This window comes from Corticium candelabrum, chromosome 6, assembly GCF_963422355.1.
Source record: "Corticium candelabrum chromosome 6, ooCorCand1.1, whole genome shotgun sequence".
NCBI classification, from domain to species: domain Eukaryota; kingdom Metazoa; phylum Porifera; class Homoscleromorpha; order Homosclerophorida; family Plakinidae; genus Corticium; species Corticium candelabrum.
Genome location: NC_085090.1, coordinates 2379921 through 2398097, shown reverse-complemented (window position 1 = coordinate 2398097; position 18177 = coordinate 2379921). Strand labels below are relative to the sequence as shown.

Below are 18177 nucleotides of genomic sequence, written 5' to 3'. Positions count from 1 at the left end.
AAATAGCTACTGGCTTCTGTAGACTTGAGGGATGGAACTGCTAGTGGCTACATTTACTTAGACACCTGCCTGCTAAGCGCACGCTCAGCTGAAACAATGCCATAGGCAAGGCAACAGATGGTGCCAGTGTATTGCGCGCGGGTGTCGAAATGGTCATCTGCTCTCGTGTCTCGCAAAGTTAATGGCACCGTTACAGTCCATTTCGTAGCACACCTTCAACTAGCTATTAATGCTTCGTTTGAAATCACCAATCTCAATTAATAACACCTTAGACCAAACCATTTAAACAGCTCTTCAACTATTACTACCGTTGAGAAAAGCACATATCTTGAGAATGTTTTTGATGTGATTGAGACAGTCTTGCAACACACCTGCCATTGTACACAAAGTTAAGAGGGTTGACAGTAAGACTTGTGCCATCAATGCCCCTATAGTAGACTGGAAAGCGATCAGAGTACATTTGGAAGAAGTTCTGTACATGTACGAACTGCTGAGAAGGAGAGAGCTCGAGGTCGGGTTACCCCAAATTAGTTCCCAGGTGGCATCATTTCACTCGCCAAAACTAATCCATCGCTAGGCAATGAGTAGTCTGTGCTTCCACTCCACGTATATATCTGTTCAGAGTGTGAATCAGGCGACTTCTGCTTGAACAGCAGTCTCTTACCCTTGAGCAGCCGTACTCAAGAAATGGCTTCCTACGCGTTTCTAGGCAATCAAAGTCTCTCACAAGATGCACGAAATGGTAAGTAGTAAACTTACCTACAAAGCCTAGTCAACGGCAAGATGATCTACGGTTCAGAAGAAGACCCTGCAACGTACACTTTGTACAGCGAGATCGGCGGAAGGTGCGTGTTACCATCAAGATTGGGCATGCTCTAGAACCTCCGCCGCCTCTATTATCGTCTATTAAATCGTTCGCATTGCCGTATTAACAACTATGTATGCTGCTGACTCTCATTCTCGTGCTTGCCCCACTGGCTCAGCGAATCCTACAGCCGTACCGTCCTGGATGTAGCAGCTCTAGATGCACGAGCTCTTTGGCTTCAACACGGTGGACTCTCACCATCAACGCGGGCTACTGTAGCCCGCATTCTTGCCAGTTCTGCACGAGAAACCGCCTCTCGCCCATGCCGGCATCGGAGGAAACCACAGTCGCTTCGTAGACAATCGGGGCTTGCCTACCACCTATGGCTCGATTGGCTACGATTGGTAGCTATACGTCTTTACCACATTGTAGCTGGTGTTCCGCACCCGATAACAGGCGACGGTCTATCGCTCGTTCTTCGCGGGATCTGTCGTTTTAAGCTCGCCCAGGGCTGAGCTACCGATATGCTTCGACCTACTTTGGCGCCTCATCTTTTCAAAATCAATATCATTTCATTTCTTGACCACACGATTTCTAACTTTGATGACTGATTTTCTGTTCTTGCATTGCATCACCCAACATCTCTCTTGGGGCTCGTGCCTTCTGTGATAAAAAATAAATCATTCGCTGGAAACTGAAGTACGAGAAGAAGGCGAAAGATATAAAGCCAAATTCACCAGCAGCTGCGATTAAAGACTGTGAATCAACTAGCTTCCTGGATATTCGCGTTCTGTTGCAGATAGACGGCATACACTCTTAGTATCATCTTGTGCTGTGAGCTGAGCGCTAGCGGACTATAGCAGACAGCCTTCCATGGGTCAAGAAAGAACAAAGTGTCTTACTCTATAGCACTCATCAGCATTCACTGCGACAAACATGTAAACTAGTGCACTAGCAAAATAGTAGACATATGAACGCGTTTGCAGTCCAGAAGATAAGAGTTTGATTTACTCAAAAAGCAACACTTTTTCATACTGTTAAGGGCAGTACATTTGCTAAGCCTGGTGTTGTAATAATGATATGTAGGTACGAATTGTTATACATGTCTACTAACAATTCACATCACGTGACATTGAAATGACAACAGAAGACTCCCAGAGGCGTAGCGTGACCTCTAGAAATGGGGAGATAAGACTTCACGATACTGTGGGGGACGCCCACGTTTATAGACACCCCTACTTTTGATAGCTTCTACTGGACTGATATGTCTTAGTGGTAGAATAAGTGGCAGATCCACACTGGAGAAAAGGGTGTTGCATATCCCAGGTCGAAGTTCTTGGTCAAGATCTTGCTAGATCTCGCAAGATCCCGCAAGATTAAAGATGGCGCTCAATTTCTTGCAAGATCTTCGTTGAATATGGCAATTATACAAGCGTGTTTTGAATGAAACGTCTACTCGTGCAACTCCTAATGATTTTTGAAGTGACTAGACTTGTTGGACTGCAGTGGTAATGCTCCTTTGCTCAAGCTTCTGGCGCCAATTTCTTGCAAGATCTTGTAGCGCTCAAGATCTCGCGAGAAATTGGTTGGTCTAACCAAATATGTCGTATTTCTTATATTTTTAGGTATCTATTTGACTAGAACAGCAATGGGTGAGCGTATGAAGTAAACAAGATAACAAAAGTTCTATCTTCAAAATTACCACCTCGTGCATTCAAGATTCTTCAAGATCTTACACCACCCCAGTTACTAGGATCTTGCAAGTTTACGGGGGGATATTTTCAAATGGCACCTCGATCTGTGCGCATGTAAACACGGTACATGCATTTCTAGATGAGAAATTGTGTATTGGTGTCTTTGTAGTTTCTAGATCACTTGAACAAATCTAATTGAAGATGAGCAAGTTCCCGCAATTTCTTGGCACAGGCACAAGATCTCCCAAGGTCTTGATCATTTCTTGTGATTGTGCGCGGCTATAAATTAAAGCATGCATTTTGGACTCTAGTATAGCCAAATCACCTTGACGTGAATGTATTGTATATCTACGCCATTTATACAATTTCTGCATACATGAATGCGCGCGTTCAAATGCAATACAATTATAGCTAAGTAACCGTTAGTTAGTTAGATAATTAATATACTACATACAATTATAGCTAAATAACTGTTAGTTAGATAATTAATATACTAGTAGAGATCTACCATTAGTCATTGTATTTTAGGTTTCACACAGTGGAAACAAAAAAGAAACAGAAGAGTCTCCTGTGAGTTGCTCATTTGTCATAAATTAATGCAGAAATGAATGTAATATATTGCTCTGCAGGTGAAGTACAAAGACATTGTGTTAACAGATGTCCCGTCCTCCCATCTTCTCCACAGAAGTATGCGAGGAAGCTATTACATGAAGTGTACACGAAGGAAGAGATGGCTTCAGGTCTATTTAATAAAATAGGCTTCAATACAAAAGGAGTTCTTTCTCCGACAAGAAAGACCCTTATCTGGAGTAAGTGTTATTTGTATCAAGGAGGTGATAGATGTGTTTGCATGTGTGCATGCACACAAGTACATGTATATACACTTGCTTCTATCTTACTATATGTAAAATGGGAGTGACAGTAGATGATCCTGAGAGACTGTGTAAATTCTTGATCTAGATAGTTGTTAATGTTAACTGTTGTTGCATCTTTGTTGTTATAATAGTGTGTGTGTGTGTGTGTGTGTGTGTGTGTGTGTGTGTGTGTGTGTGTGTGTGTGTGTGTGTGTGTGTGTGTGTGTGTGTGTGTGTGTGTGCATACGTGCTTACGTGTGTGTGTGTATTTATATTTATACACACAATTTTATTTTACACTACCCCAATACTCCAACTTCCCTCCCAACATCTCTCTCAAGTCAAGTAGGCAAATCCCAACTACAAACATCTAAAACTTCTCATTTGCATACGTGCATGTAACATCTTGGCGTTGTAGCACCATACTTTTACAAACAACTTTTCTAATATGTTCTTGAAAGCTCGAGGAAACGGTATCCCTCTGATTGATGATGTCTTCGAACGTATTCCTTTCAAAGTCTTTGGAGTGAAAGATGATATGAAGCCCAGAGATTCAAAAACTAGTGGGTAGAATAGACCACCTGCTGTGGTAACATTGGCTTCATGCCTGGCATCTTTTTCACATTCTGCTGCTTCTGCATGCTGCTGCACAAGGACTTATCTCTGCTTTCAATATATAGAAAGCTGTAAAGAGTTACGGATTGTAACATCGAAATATCCAGGTTAACCATTCATGAAATCTGGAAATACACGTACGCCTCCTGGTCTGCTTGAATCATAGCCTGAGCAGTTCTGTTCTTTTTTGACAAGCAAAGCTTGGAATATTACTTCACAAAGAGCAATGTGACGTTGAACATGTAGCAGCTAGACCTCTAGGGCAGCTGATTAGATGGTCACCAAACGAATCGATTGTCGCGCCACAACAGCATAAAACAGAAGATGGTGGAAGAGAAAATATTGGAATGCCGAGCCATGTCCGGATCGCAATTACGAATTCACGCGGAGGAATGGTGAGGCCTAGATTGGGGTTAGGTAATGCCCGCAACCAACCCTCGCTTGGTTTGACGAAATTGGGTTCAGACTAGCTTTGTCTCTTAGACTCTCATTTATCATTAAGGAGTTGACACATTGTAATGTATCTATTTCTGAATATTCTGCTAAGAAGCTGTGTTGAGATCCAAAGTATGCATTGCAGGTAAACTTTCAAGAATACTGTACGCTTCATTTTTGTCTTGAACTTGAAAATCAGGACAAAATTCCTCTTCAACAAATTCGGTGTTCGAATTGCCTTCCTTTCTTAAGAGACTTTGAATCAACTTTTGTGTGGTATTGCAACTTCCTATGAAAGCTCCTGATGATCGAGGTTAGTGCTTGTCTGAGACCAAGACCTCCTGTGCCAACTGGTAGTGTCGCTTGGAGCCACAAGGAATATGGAATAGATGAGCAAGTTATTAGTTCAAGAGATTGTCTCAAACCTCTGTCAAAACGAGAAATTTACTGTCTGTCAGACCAGGCATTACAGTCCGCAAAAGGTGATTAACGTTACAGACACTCAAGCAACTGCACAAAAGGTGTAATTCAACCTGGGGGTCGTCTATGTCGTTGAGATGTGATTGAACATCGAGGACTTTGTCTATCTGCTTAGTGACCATATTTTGAAAGAAACTATCTGCATATATGAATATTATCATATAGACATACACTAGCTATATATACCATATTTTATTGTGAGGATTTGATATTACTGTATGTATTTGCATATTGATCACTGTTTCTGTTTGATATATAATATAGAATGCCTTGAGAAGAAATACAAGGAGGCATTCTTGAAAACAGCCACACCTGCGATCAACGAGAGTCTCAACCAAAAATGCAGGGACGCGAAGAAGCATATCAAGAGAAAGATCGTACCACAAGTGCAGTCTAAACGTGACAACTACTGCAGTTCTAGTGACAGCAGCTGAGCTATATATAGTTAAATGCAGCTGATTTATGTTATGTTATATGCGTATGTATGAATATATATATATATATATATATATATATATATATATATATATATATATATATATATATATATATATTTGAATTTGATGTGCACTATATATTAATTTATTAATTGGCGTACGCGTACATCCAAATGAATTTTCTTACTAAGATCCCAGGCCAGCAAGAAGATCCAAGATCCCGTCAGGAAGTTGACAGAAATTGGCAATTAATTGACAGTTTTCTATCAAGATCTTAGAATCAAGATCTTGCAGGATCTTGGCGGGATCCCGGCCAAGAACTTCGACCTGGGATACTATTACATCTCTGGTCCAGGCTCCATCCACGTATTTACAAACAAACATTTCTATAACGACGCCTACTCTAGGGCGCTAGATGGAGCCCAGTCAAACCCATGCCACGCTACGCCCGAGAGGAGCCTGCTAGAACTTCCCAACGAAAACAGCCTACGGACCTGCTGGTACACCACTACCGACCGCCACTGTTGGCTAGGCCATACTACCACTACACGACTATTGTCAGCAAAGGAACAGTGGTACCACTTAAGATCCTACGTCAGTAGGTGAGAGCAGCCATTCTTACTTAACTATAACTCAGTAAGGTGGCAGCAAGACAGAAATATTAGGCTTCACTGAGCGCCAGTGGCGAACAGTGGGAGCTGCCATGTTGTTTTGACGATGAGTCCCGTATGTGTAGTCAAACTCCCGGATTAGGTAATTACATAACATTGCGATTGCATTCTCAGCTTACCATTTGAAAAGAATATCTAGTTGACAAAGAAGTTGCTCGGGAATATCTGCATAAATCACTTGCAGCTGTTGTTGATCGGCAAACTACAAGTCTAAATTAATTAGCTAACAAGGCAGACTAGAGGCTGCTTCTGCGATTGAGATATTCAGGTACGATTAAGAAGCGTACCATTGGAGTAAGTTGTTTAAAATTTAAGAGTATAACATTACAGCTTATAGTAGACAATCACATATCTACCAAATTGCTTTGTAAAGAAACATTGCAGGTAGGACTTGAGAAGTCTAGCAGACTTTCTGACAAAAGTGATCATGAAGGATCTGAAGTGATATAGTGTTGGAAGTCAATATCAGATAGCATATCCGATCTAGGAGGTGTAGAACGCGCTAAAAGAAGTAAAGTCAGAAACAAGTGAAGACGAGAAAGAACTTGAAGCTTTGCATGGATCTACGACTAGGTCAATCTGAACACACTCTGAAATCCGTGAAACTGTTCATGTGTGTTAGACATGTGTGTTTTCCACTCATGATCAATAGGGAAGGTCCTATTGGTATAAACGTTTGCTGGGGTCACGATTTTAAAATTTTGCGTTATGTAGGGGTCATGAATACATGTAGCACGTACGATTTATTCCATACGAGCTCCAATACCCGGCTTCGCCCGGGTGATAGTTTAATCGCACAAATTATTGATTTGCAGACACTGTTTGCTATCAATGACAGACAGACAGGACAGACAGAATCTAAAAATGCGTTTGATGGTTGGAGAGGCAGAGGGGGTGTAACCCTAAGAACCGTTTTCTTGAGCATTTTAGATTGGTACATGACCCGGACGACTTTCCATCGCATCTCAAATTTGAATTACGGCTATCTCAATGTCCCGGATGCAGACACTGGTTTCAACGCCTGAATCAGCATCTCTCCAAATGCAAACCGTACCATGAGCTGAATAAACAACAGTTGACTTGTCAAATGCCATCTGTTAACAGAAACACCACGTCTCGACGGTCTAACAACGGAACTGGCAATAGCAACATAATATCCGGGATCTGTAGCCCTATAAGATCACAAAGGCCATATGATAATGGAAGCACAATCTCTGAGAGATCTAGCCTTCCGACATCTATCTCAAATGTCATTGGTGAAACATTTAGAAGAATAATTTCGAAATCTATTGCAGCAGTAGTGAAGGACGACATCTGCCAATGTGCTGGTTCATTGCAAGTTTGTGCAGGGCAAGAAGGTGGCTCTGAAGCTGCAATTCATGCCATGAGATCAATATTCCACGCTGATGAGTCTGACTGTGCGTTGCTTGTGGACGCAAAAAATGCATTCAACACACTCAATCGTAATGCGACCTTGCATAATTCTAGGATAATATGTCCTGCTCTCTCAACAATACTGATTAACACCTACAGAGTGGCAATTCCCATGTACGTTATCGGCGGAGAGATAATACAATCAGTGGAAGGAACAACTCAAGGAGACCCATTAGCTATGGCAATGTATGCCATCGGAACTGTTCCTCTGATCTCTAGCCTTGCGGGAATCTGTAAACAAGTATGGTTTGCAGACGATGCGACTGGAGCAGGTACCATAATGAAGTTTGGAAATGGTGGGACAAGCTGACTGAAGTAGGAGGGGATTTTGGTTATCAAACCAATGCGACCAAGTCATGGTTAATCGTGAAACCTGAGGCAAAGAAACAAGCTGAAGTGGTCTTTGCAAATTCCGGTGTTCATATAACAACTACAGGAAAACGACATCTGGGTGCTGCCTTGGGTGATGACTGCTTTGTCGAGGAGTATATACGAGGAAAGGTAGATGAATGGGCTAAGCAAGTGTTGAACTTGACATTAATTGCAAAAACGCAACCACACGCTGCTTACTCAGCATTTACACATGGTTTGATAGGGAGATGGAACTTCCTGCTGCGTACAGTCAAAGAGATTTCACATCTAATGGCTCCATTGGAGAAGGTCGTCCGTCAACAATTCATTCCTGCTCTCACAGGTCAAACGGCTATCAGTGACGAAATGAGAAGCCTTCTAGCTCTACCTTGTAGACTTGGTGGTCTAAATATTATTGACCCTACACAAATGGCTGATTGGCATTATCAAACTTCAGAACGAATTACCGCCCCTCTTGCAGCTCAGATTGTAAATCAACAACCTTCCTACTCTGTAGACAAGAAAGAAATTCAAAAAACAAAAAAGACATCAAAGTCAGAGAAAGAAGCAGCCCATAAATCAACCTTGAACAAGTTGAAAAGTGACGCATCTCCCTCGCTAAGAAGAACCATAGAACTGGCAGGAGAAAAGGAAGCATCGAGCTGGTTGACTGTCTTGCCGATCCAACATCACGGATTTCATCTACCAAAGTGTGAATTTAGAGATGCCATTTGTTTAAGGTATGGGTTGTCACTGAAGGGCGTTCCCTCAAAGTGCTCATGTGGGTCAACATTCAATGTTGACCATGCTATGATATGCCCCAAAGGAGGATTTCCAATTATTAGGCATAACGAAGTGAGGGACATCACTGCAGATTTGATTAGTGAAGTATGCTCGGATGTGGCCATCGAACCGAGGCTAAACCCCCTCTCAGGTGAATGCTTACACAATCGTACTGCCAACAGGGACGAAGAGGCACGGCTGGATGTTTCGGCAAGAGGTGTATGGCGTCGTGGTGAACGCGCATTTTTCGATATTAGGGTGTTTTACCCCAACGCGCAAAGTTACCAGGAGATGACCTTACCCCAAATCTTCCGGAACCATGAACTTGAGAAGCAGAGAGCCTATGGCGAGAGAGTCAGAGAGGTTGAAGGAAGTAGCTTCACTCCATTGGTGTTGTCGTCAACTGGAGGCATGGGAAGAGAAGCAAACACTTTCTACAAACGGCTAGCCAGCCTGATCTCAGACAAACAGGACACTTCCTACAGTCAAACAATGGCACTAATACGATGTAGACTGAGTTTTTCTCTACTACGATCTGCAATTCTTTGTGTTAGAGGGACGAGGTCATCGAAGCGCCATCCAGTACATCTTGACTGTGTTGACAGCATCGTCAGTGAGGCTCGCCTCATTGTCTAAGAACTCTTTTAGAACTAGTATATTGCATTATTGGTACAAACTATTGGATTGTATTCGATGTTGACTTTTAGACAACTAGCCTGTAATAGAGCAGCCATATGTTGAAAATATATGTATAGATCCATCCATCCATCCATCCATCCATCCATCCATGGACGGATGGACGGATGGACGGATGGACGGATGGACGGACGGACGGACGGACGGATGGACGGACGGACGGACGGACGGACGGACGGACGGACGGACGGACGGACGGACGGACGGACGGATGGACGGATGGATGGATGGATGGACGGACAGACGACAGACAGACGACAGACAGACGACAGACAGACGACAGACAGACGACAGACAGACGACAGACAGACAGACAGACAGACAGACAGATGATGGCCGTTACGTCATACAGATAGTTAATTAAAGTAGTGTAGGTGTACCTAATTGTGGACACTCCCCGGTAATTTGAGTTACAATCGCTGTTTTCTCTGGTAGCCTGCAAGAAGAGACAGTGAAACATGTCCGATATACGCACCAATATCTAGGCTTCGTAACGGTACCTGTACGACTAGAATCGCACAACGTCAGCCAGCGCACTAGCACAATATACGGGATAACGTCTGTTTCTTCGTTACAGAAATAGACTGAGCCTGAGCAAATGCTGGACCTGAATGGTTGCCTCACAAGCTGGTATTGGGGCCGCAATCAAAACCATGTTCTGTGGTCTATCACCTCTGTGTAAAATGGCTTCGTGCCTTTTAAATTTTGTGGAAACCAAGTGTTGTCTCCGATACAATGCAGGAGACGATCAATCATGTTTAGATAAAAGTCTAAACTGTAAACTGTGGTTCTGGCATCTTTTTGCGTTGCTGGTTGAGCTGATCATTGATATCAGACAAGGTAGTTTTGACCTTCCACCTATGCTAGGTGAGTTTTTAGGTTTTCATTTTGTGTCTTATTGTTGCCAGGTCTAGTAGCAATAAAGACAATAAAATTCTGACTGGATTACTAATGTCGCTGATATTGACATTCCACCTACTTTATTCGTTCTCATTTCATACTCTATTGTGGCCAGATGTAGTTGCAGTGAAACAGCTAGATTGTCAGAGGATTACTGATGTCCAGATCTAGTATGAGTGAAGATATTTACGTGCTTACTGGACTGGAAATACACTTTCGCTCCATGCACATAATGCGCATCTTTGGCACGTTACAGTCAACGTAACTATAGGCTCAAAACTTTACCAAGGTACTCAATAATTGCCTAGCTAACATCAGGGCACTTTCTGATCCAACAAAAGATCGATTCGTATACCTCGAATTTGTGGACGTGATGGGAGGAACCTTCTAGGTGCTAACAGTTTTGCAGGTGAATCGTGGTGATACACCACAGACCATGGTTTTGATTGAGCCCAAAATTCCAGCTTGTGAAGCAACCATTCAGGTATCTAGTCCAGCTGTTACTCAGACCCAGTCGCTTTCTGTGGTGGAGAAAATATGTCCACAATTAGGATACACCCCCGTTAGGGCTGTTCACAGACATTATCCGTGTATTTTGCTAGTGCGCTAGCTCACTTTGTGCGATTCTAGTCGAACAGGTATTGTTCCAAAGCTTAGACATTGGTGCTTACATCGGATATGTTTCCCTCTCTCTCCGTTGCAGGGTACCAGAGAAACAGTGTTTGTAACTCAAATTGCCGGGAGTGTCCACAATTGGGAACACCTACCCTACGTAAACTGCCTCTTATTTTCCACTCAAAACTGGCACCTGCATTGCAAAAGAGTTTAACACACACACACACACACACACACACACACACACACACACACACACACACACACACACACACACACACACACACACACACACACACACACACACACACACACACACACACACACACACGCACGCACGCACGCACATACACACACCACACCACACGCACGCACGCACGCACGCACGCACGCACGCACACACACACACACACACACACACACACACACACACACACACCTTCAACTGCCCATCCACATGGATAATGGCGAAACGTATAAAGAGTAAGAAAAAAAGAAGTTACTATCTGGTAAATACGTCACTAATCTAAATACATTGATGACATTTATGTCTTTTCCTGTCACTCTCTCGTGTGAATAAACGACCGCATCTGTCGCACTTGATTCCGGCCTTTGCTCGTTCCCCGGGGATCTGCATGGGCGATTTTGTCCTCTGTTGCAATTGTCTTTTTTCCCTGTTTGTGACTTAGACAGTCGCTTGCAGGTAGTGCACAGCAGACGCTGTTGGTCTTGACATCTGCTGGGATCGGCTCTGTCACGAACCTTCTGACTACTTAGGGCATTTTCTAATTCTAACTCTTGAAGTGACGATGGAGTTAATTTTGCTAGCACAGACGTTCTTCCACTTCTGCCTGTCCTGCGTAAGCTGGGACCAAGTGCTTGTTAGGCCAACCATTTTGAGGTCTTTTACAATAACGTCTTTCCACCTTTCCATTCGAAACAATTTAAACATTGGGTTGCACTGGGCCCTGTTGTTCCTTTATATGTTTCCTTCTTTTTTTTTTCATATACTTGTGTCTCGCCCTATCACTCTGTCTTCGTAAGGTGCTGGAGCACACCTCACACATCACATCCCTGTCAGGCTGAGGCTGACTGCCACTGGAGAACGTGCCCCATTCTCTCTCTCCAACGTTTCAAACCATCGTCACACAATGTACTTCAACCCGCTCTCGACCTCACGGCCTCATCATACCATCCTCCTCTGATATTTCAATGTCTTTAAAGTCCCTTCTCATCATATCTCTCCTTCTCTTCTTTGGACCACATCTGGGGCGGGACTAATGCAACTAACCAAATAAGGTTGATTTTGGTATTCTTTGGTCTGGCATCCCAGCTATGTGTCCCAACCATTCCAACCTTTTCCACTTCATTTTATCAGATGCAGTCTTCTTATCTCCCACCTCCTCCTCACTTCTGCCATTGTAATGTGTTCAGACAATTGTTGCCTGTTGGAAATGCAAAAAGATACTTCTAATGCATGGATGGTGAACGGTGTTCAGTTTCTCCTCCTGCCTTCTCAGAAGGACCCCAGCACAGACAAGACATATCACTCGCATTATAAATTTGTCTCTTTGTTGATATCTTAGGTGTTTATCAATAAAGACAGCCTTTCTCAAAGCCTCAAAATTTCTTGACGCTTGAGATACCTTTTAATAATACTAATAATATATTTTCTATTTCTATCGCATCACACACAGTAATGCAATTCCCACTGGGGGCATACTAACACACGTACATAGCTACAATACAGTAACAACACAAGACAAACTACCTCCCTTCAACCCTTACTACGACTTTCCTAACTGTAATAAACTTTTTATCAACCACCAAAAAGGAAGTCCTTTTACTAAGCCATTGAATGAAATGCCTTTTGCAAGAACTTCAATTTGAAATTCTTTATTCTTTTTACTGATTCTTGAAATGTACCTCCAAGGCGGTCACAAATTGATTCATTCCTCTTCATACCCAATCTTCTTCTCACACATTTTCTCGAAGCCATATTGATCATTCTCTTTACATCAGTTCTCTCCAAATCCCACAAGTGACACCCCTAGGACATGATGGGAAGCGACTGTCTATTAATTATCTCCATCCACACCTTTTGTGATTTACACATACTTCCAATTTTGCCCAGCACAGTTTTTACACCACCAAAAAATTTTCTAAGTTTTCCTTCCACAGAGATTTTGCATTGCCTTTTGTCTACCTCCACAGTTATATGCCCAGAACTTGTAATGACAGACCCAAGATAAGAAAAGTCATATACCATCTTCCTCAAGCACAACAAACGTTTAATCATTTTCCTCAACCAGTCTTCCTGTTACCATGTGTTTGGTCTTGGCAATGCTAGCAGTAAACCCAAATTGGCTGTTTGTTGGTATTCCATTGTTGTTTGTCTGCACCTGATCTTGATGATAAAAATGAGCTGCATCATCAGCGAATTGACAGTCTGTTATCTTCCTCTCACAAGCTTTCTTAGTATACCTCTGAACAATTCTTCTCTTGTTTCTACCTGATCGTAGTGCCCACTCCTTCAGCATCCTCTATCCTAGCCAACCACCTCTCTAAACACGTGTACAAGTTGAACAGCACTGGAGCCATACAACAACCTTGTCGCAAACCATTTTAAACCTCAATCTCTTCCAGCATTGTTCCATCCATACGAATTTGGCTTTCATGTCTTGATGACAAAACGAGATCAGCCAGATTGGCTCTTCAGGTACGCCAAGTTTTTCCAATGCTTTTCCCATCGCCTGTCTTGGGACAGAGTCATAAGCTATCTTCAAATCAATAACGGTTAAGAAGGCCTTAGATTTATGTTCTAAGCACTTCTCTACCAGCTGGCGCATAGTAAAAATCATGTCTCCACAGCTTCTTCCTTTCGTAAAGCCTCACTGCGACGCAGGTAGCTCATCCTCAGCTAACTTCTGTACACTCACCTCTAGGATCCTGGCCACAATTTAGACGATTACATCCAACAGTAAAATTCTCCTCCAATTGGCGCAATTTAATTAATGACTGAGATCACCTTTCTTAAGAATAAGAACTAAGATAGCATCACGCCAATCATCTGGAGAACTCCTCTTCTTCCACACATCATACACCAACTCCAGTAACCTTTGAGGAAATTCATATTCAATGCAAGCAGCCTTATTCATTTTTGGATGTATATTCACCACCAGTTCTACCGTTCTTCGCATTCTCAATAGCGTTTAACAGATCCTCTTCTGCGGGTAGTTCAGCCATTTCTGGCTTTAGTCGTCTTTGTGTCACTCTTTCTAACTCTTCGATATCAAATCACTGTGTACGTTGAGGGTGTTGCTAAAATGTCTTCTCCATCTATCATGCTGGGACTCAGTAGTGGTACATACATTACCATTCTCATCTTTGACGACAGTACAGTCGAATTCATTGGCACCACACCTGTTCTTCCTCTTTGAATGTCACGAATATATTTTCATACAAGCTTTCCACGTACCGTGTCACCGGTGACCTTCTCTCTGCTTCCAAAGCTTTAAGTTGGAACTAGGCATCATTGGATGTTTTCACTGCTCGCCTTGCTGTTGCTCATTCTCGCAATTCTGTGTTTCTTCTTACAGATGTCTTTGGTTATATTACAGTGATAAGCCACAATGCATATAGCCTATTTCTCTCTAAGAAGAGTAGTTTTACCTTTTTCTCGCTCTCACTAAACCAACCCGATTGTCTCCTATCCTCGTATCCAAACTCAGTCTTAGCCCCGTCACACAAAGCTGTCTTCAGGGTACCCCACTTTTCTTTTGTACACACGTACTTAATTCGTCTCATCCCACTTTTTCTGTGACCGTTTTTCAACACTCTGCGCAAAACCCATACATGGCTCTTTGCCCCTCTCATCAACATATTTGTCACGATCAGTGTTGCAATCCGCATTACGCATCACAGATACATCCAGGCACTTCCTCCTGCTATCCTTCCGCCTAATCACATAATCAATGCGATGCCATTTCAACGACTTTGGGTGCTGCCAGTTTCGCTTGTGAATTTCTCTTTCAATCATAGATTAAATTAATCTCACCGTATCCGTGAAGACCTCGAACTCTCATACCATACGTCATCATCAACACCTCGTGAACCCACGCGAGCACTAGAATTCTTTCAAGAACAGTAGAAACCTAAGGAAAAGACAAGCTATGTTGAGTAGGGTTTCGCGGCATAGTCCCTATACGAAAAAGAATTAATTTGTATGATGTGAGCAATAAAATGCAGGATGAAGCTGCCTAGCTTGGCTCATCTTAGCTCTCAGTGAGGCTACAATTGATAACTCTATCGTCATAACCCGTGCGTGTTTGTAGCTCTGAAGTGAATGGAACTGAATACCACGTGCTCGAGCTCATTATCGATTTGGCGCCGCCTTTAGAGACAGTGCGATAATTGAAACTGACAGCTGTTTCAGTTATTGAGTGACCTAGCTTGACGATATGATTTCGGCTCATTGCACTAGCAGTGCGTGTGACGTAGACTTCAATTTAAGTGCGTCATTGGCCGATTGTCTCTCTAATAATTATTAATTGCCGAGCGTAGCGAGGCTTCTAATCCGGGTAGCACAACAGAAATGGGCGTGGCCCTATATCATGGCTCTCCATCGAGCTTTTGGTGTGTGTGTGTGTGTGTGTGTGTGTGTGTGTGTGTGTGTGTGTGTGTGTGTGTGTGTGTGTGTGTGTGTGTGTGTGTGTGTATGTGTGCGTGCGTGCGTGCGTGCGTGCGTGTGTGTGTGTGTGTGTGTGTGTGTGTGTGTGTGTGTGTGTGTGTGTCTGTGTCTGTGTCTGTGTCTGTGTCTGTGTGTGTGTGTGTGTCTGTGTGTGTGTGTGTGTGTGTCTGTGTGTGTGTGTCTGTGTGTGTGTGTGTGTGTGTGTGTGTGTGTGTGTGTGTGTGTGTGTGTGTGTGTGTCTGTGTGTGTGTGTGTGTGTGTGTGTGTGTGTGTGTGTGTGTGTGTGTGTGTGTGTGTGTGTGTGTGTGTGTACACAAATCTCAAGTTTCTCCTCTCCATGACCACGTTTCATGATAGGACCTACCTTAAATATCGTTTCCGTTTCCGAGTCTAAGAACGATTCGTGCAAATGACCAAACAGCAAAAAAATGCTTCGTGAAGTTCAGTCGCCCCACCCTTTTGTACTGTAGCTATGGACTGTGTGTACGTGACAACCAAGAAACACCTTCAGGAGTTGAATGCCACCTCTAGAGTCAACTATTCACACGTCCCATACTTACAGTATGATCATGCAATCCTTTACTACACTGTGCTGCATCTAACACTGTTGATAGTCAATGTTTGCGGATATCAATTTCTATGTCAGTAAATACCATACCACTGTCGTTACAGCGGAACTGAGTGCATACCTAAACTGTACATTTCTTGTCTTGATCACGACTGCAAAACGACGACTACCTAGACCAGGCCTCTAGACGTAATCTACACTACCAGAAAGTTTGCATGTTTACTTCCATGACAGCTAGGGTTTCAACTATAATACGTATTGTCTAGCTAGGATTCGGCGTTTCAGTAGACAGTCTGAAAACTCCGTTGGACGTGTTACTCACGAATGCGAGGCGCCTAAGGATACCGGACAACTAGATAACTTAATTAATTAATTAACCAACTGTCGTCACCGCCGTCGCGTCGTCGACGTCATTTAGGTGTACGAGACTAAAGGAGAACGTTGTCAGTAGTTTGTGTACGTAGGAGATCGCGATCAATCTGCGCATTGCCATCTCAAACGTAAGCCTGAGTTACAGTCTGCATGCTGCAAGCTGTTCAGCGGGGGAGTTTGTTTTCGATCGTTCACTGGAGCGTTCGATTCACCTAGCTGCTAAACTTCAAGCAAACACTTTTTATTGGACGCCTGCGTCTCACGCACTACTGCACGCACCGCTGCATGCACGTTGGCCCGGCCAGCTCTTCATGAATGGTCAGTCCTTGATGTTGTAATTGATGGTACAGTGTGCCTAGTTGCTGTTTGTTGTTTTGATGTTGCGTCTAATATTACAAAGGATTTCTTTTGGTCTTCACAACCTAACTGCATGATATTCAGATGCATGAGGTCCCAAGACAGTCTATGGTAATTGAATTGTGCTGGTAATTCGATCTCATCCATAGCATGCATAATTATAGCTTAATTATATTGCAGGTATAGCATTGAAACTGATTGTGAAAATGAATGGGATGTTAATGAATATTTTGTTTGTGTTACCTTTTCATTTAGATGGCAAGACGAGATCACTTTCATGTGCTGATAGTTTGTTCTCAGCAATCAGGGATGCAAGCTGCATGTCGTGTATTTGAGCACCAGACAGACAGCAAGTTTGAACGAGTTCACACTGATCTTCCCTACAGTCTGTGTTTATGTCGTAAATGGAATGGGTTGCCTCTAACCATAGCTATGGTAGCTCAGGTTAAGTCTGGTGGTACTGAGACGATGAAGCTTGTTGCTGACCTGGCAAATTATTTTACTGTTGGCATGATTGCAATGACTGGCATTTGTGCTGGAGAAGAAGACAAGTACAACGAAATTGAATATGGGACTGTTGTGGTAGCCAACAGAACAACAACAGAGTCAGGTGGCTTGGAGAAGGCAGACTCAAAATTTGAATCTCATGCTCGTTATAAGGAAGTAGACAAACAGATTTTACCAGCAATAAATGAATTGGTTGCTGTAAAGGGGTCTCTCTCGATGGATTGTATTCCTAGCCAATCATATCGTCCCAGTCCACGATATGTGAAAGAGCTGCTGTTGAAGTCTGTTTTAGACAGTGGAGGCATCAAAATGGAGGATCTAGTAGCAACTATTGAATCTAAACTTCCTGGCATTGAAATCCTTGCACTTAATGAGGTTTTAGATAAGATTATGAACGATTCCAAACCTTGGATTAGTACAGAAGACAAACTTTTGAAGGCAACAGATGAAGGAAAGGTGTATGCTAATGACCAATCTTCTTTTCCATGTGGAGACCATGATGTCATTGCTGCTGTTTCAGCATCCATTGGATCTGTTTTGACTGAGGTGAATAATCTTGACAAGGAGATGGAGACACTGAAACAACGTATGGAAGATCGTGACATAAAGGCTATTGATAGAGAAGCTCATTTCTTTATGGAACAAGCGACAGACAGCTTCAGTCCCGGACTGCCGATTGTGATGAAAGGAATATCGGACTACGGCACTGAACCCAGCAAGCTCAGTTATTACAGAGTGCATGCTGCTTCTACATCAGCAGCGTTTCTTAGACATTTTGTTGCACAAAAGAATTTCCTTATCAGTAAGTAGACAGAGCTGTTGTTTTTACATACAAATGAATACACTGTGCGTTGGAATTTAGGATCTCATTCTCTTGAGAGTCAGCTGTTTGATGTATCTGCTGATGTGGCTG

General features: G+C 42.9%; 1 protein-coding gene across 1 annotated transcript; it reads left to right on the top strand.

The window, feature by feature from the left end:
- The first annotated feature begins 16436 nt into the window (after positions 1-16436).
- On the top strand, positions 16437-18074 carry LOC134180724 (uncharacterized). The gene is made up of 2 exons (XM_062647910.1): positions 16437-16528; positions 17013-18074. The coding sequence occupies exon 2, from the start codon at positions 17013-17015 to the stop codon at positions 18072-18074; it is 1062 nt and encodes a 353-aa protein (XP_062503894.1). The 5' UTR covers positions 16437-16528.
- The last annotated feature ends 103 nt before the right edge of the window (positions 18075-18177 follow it).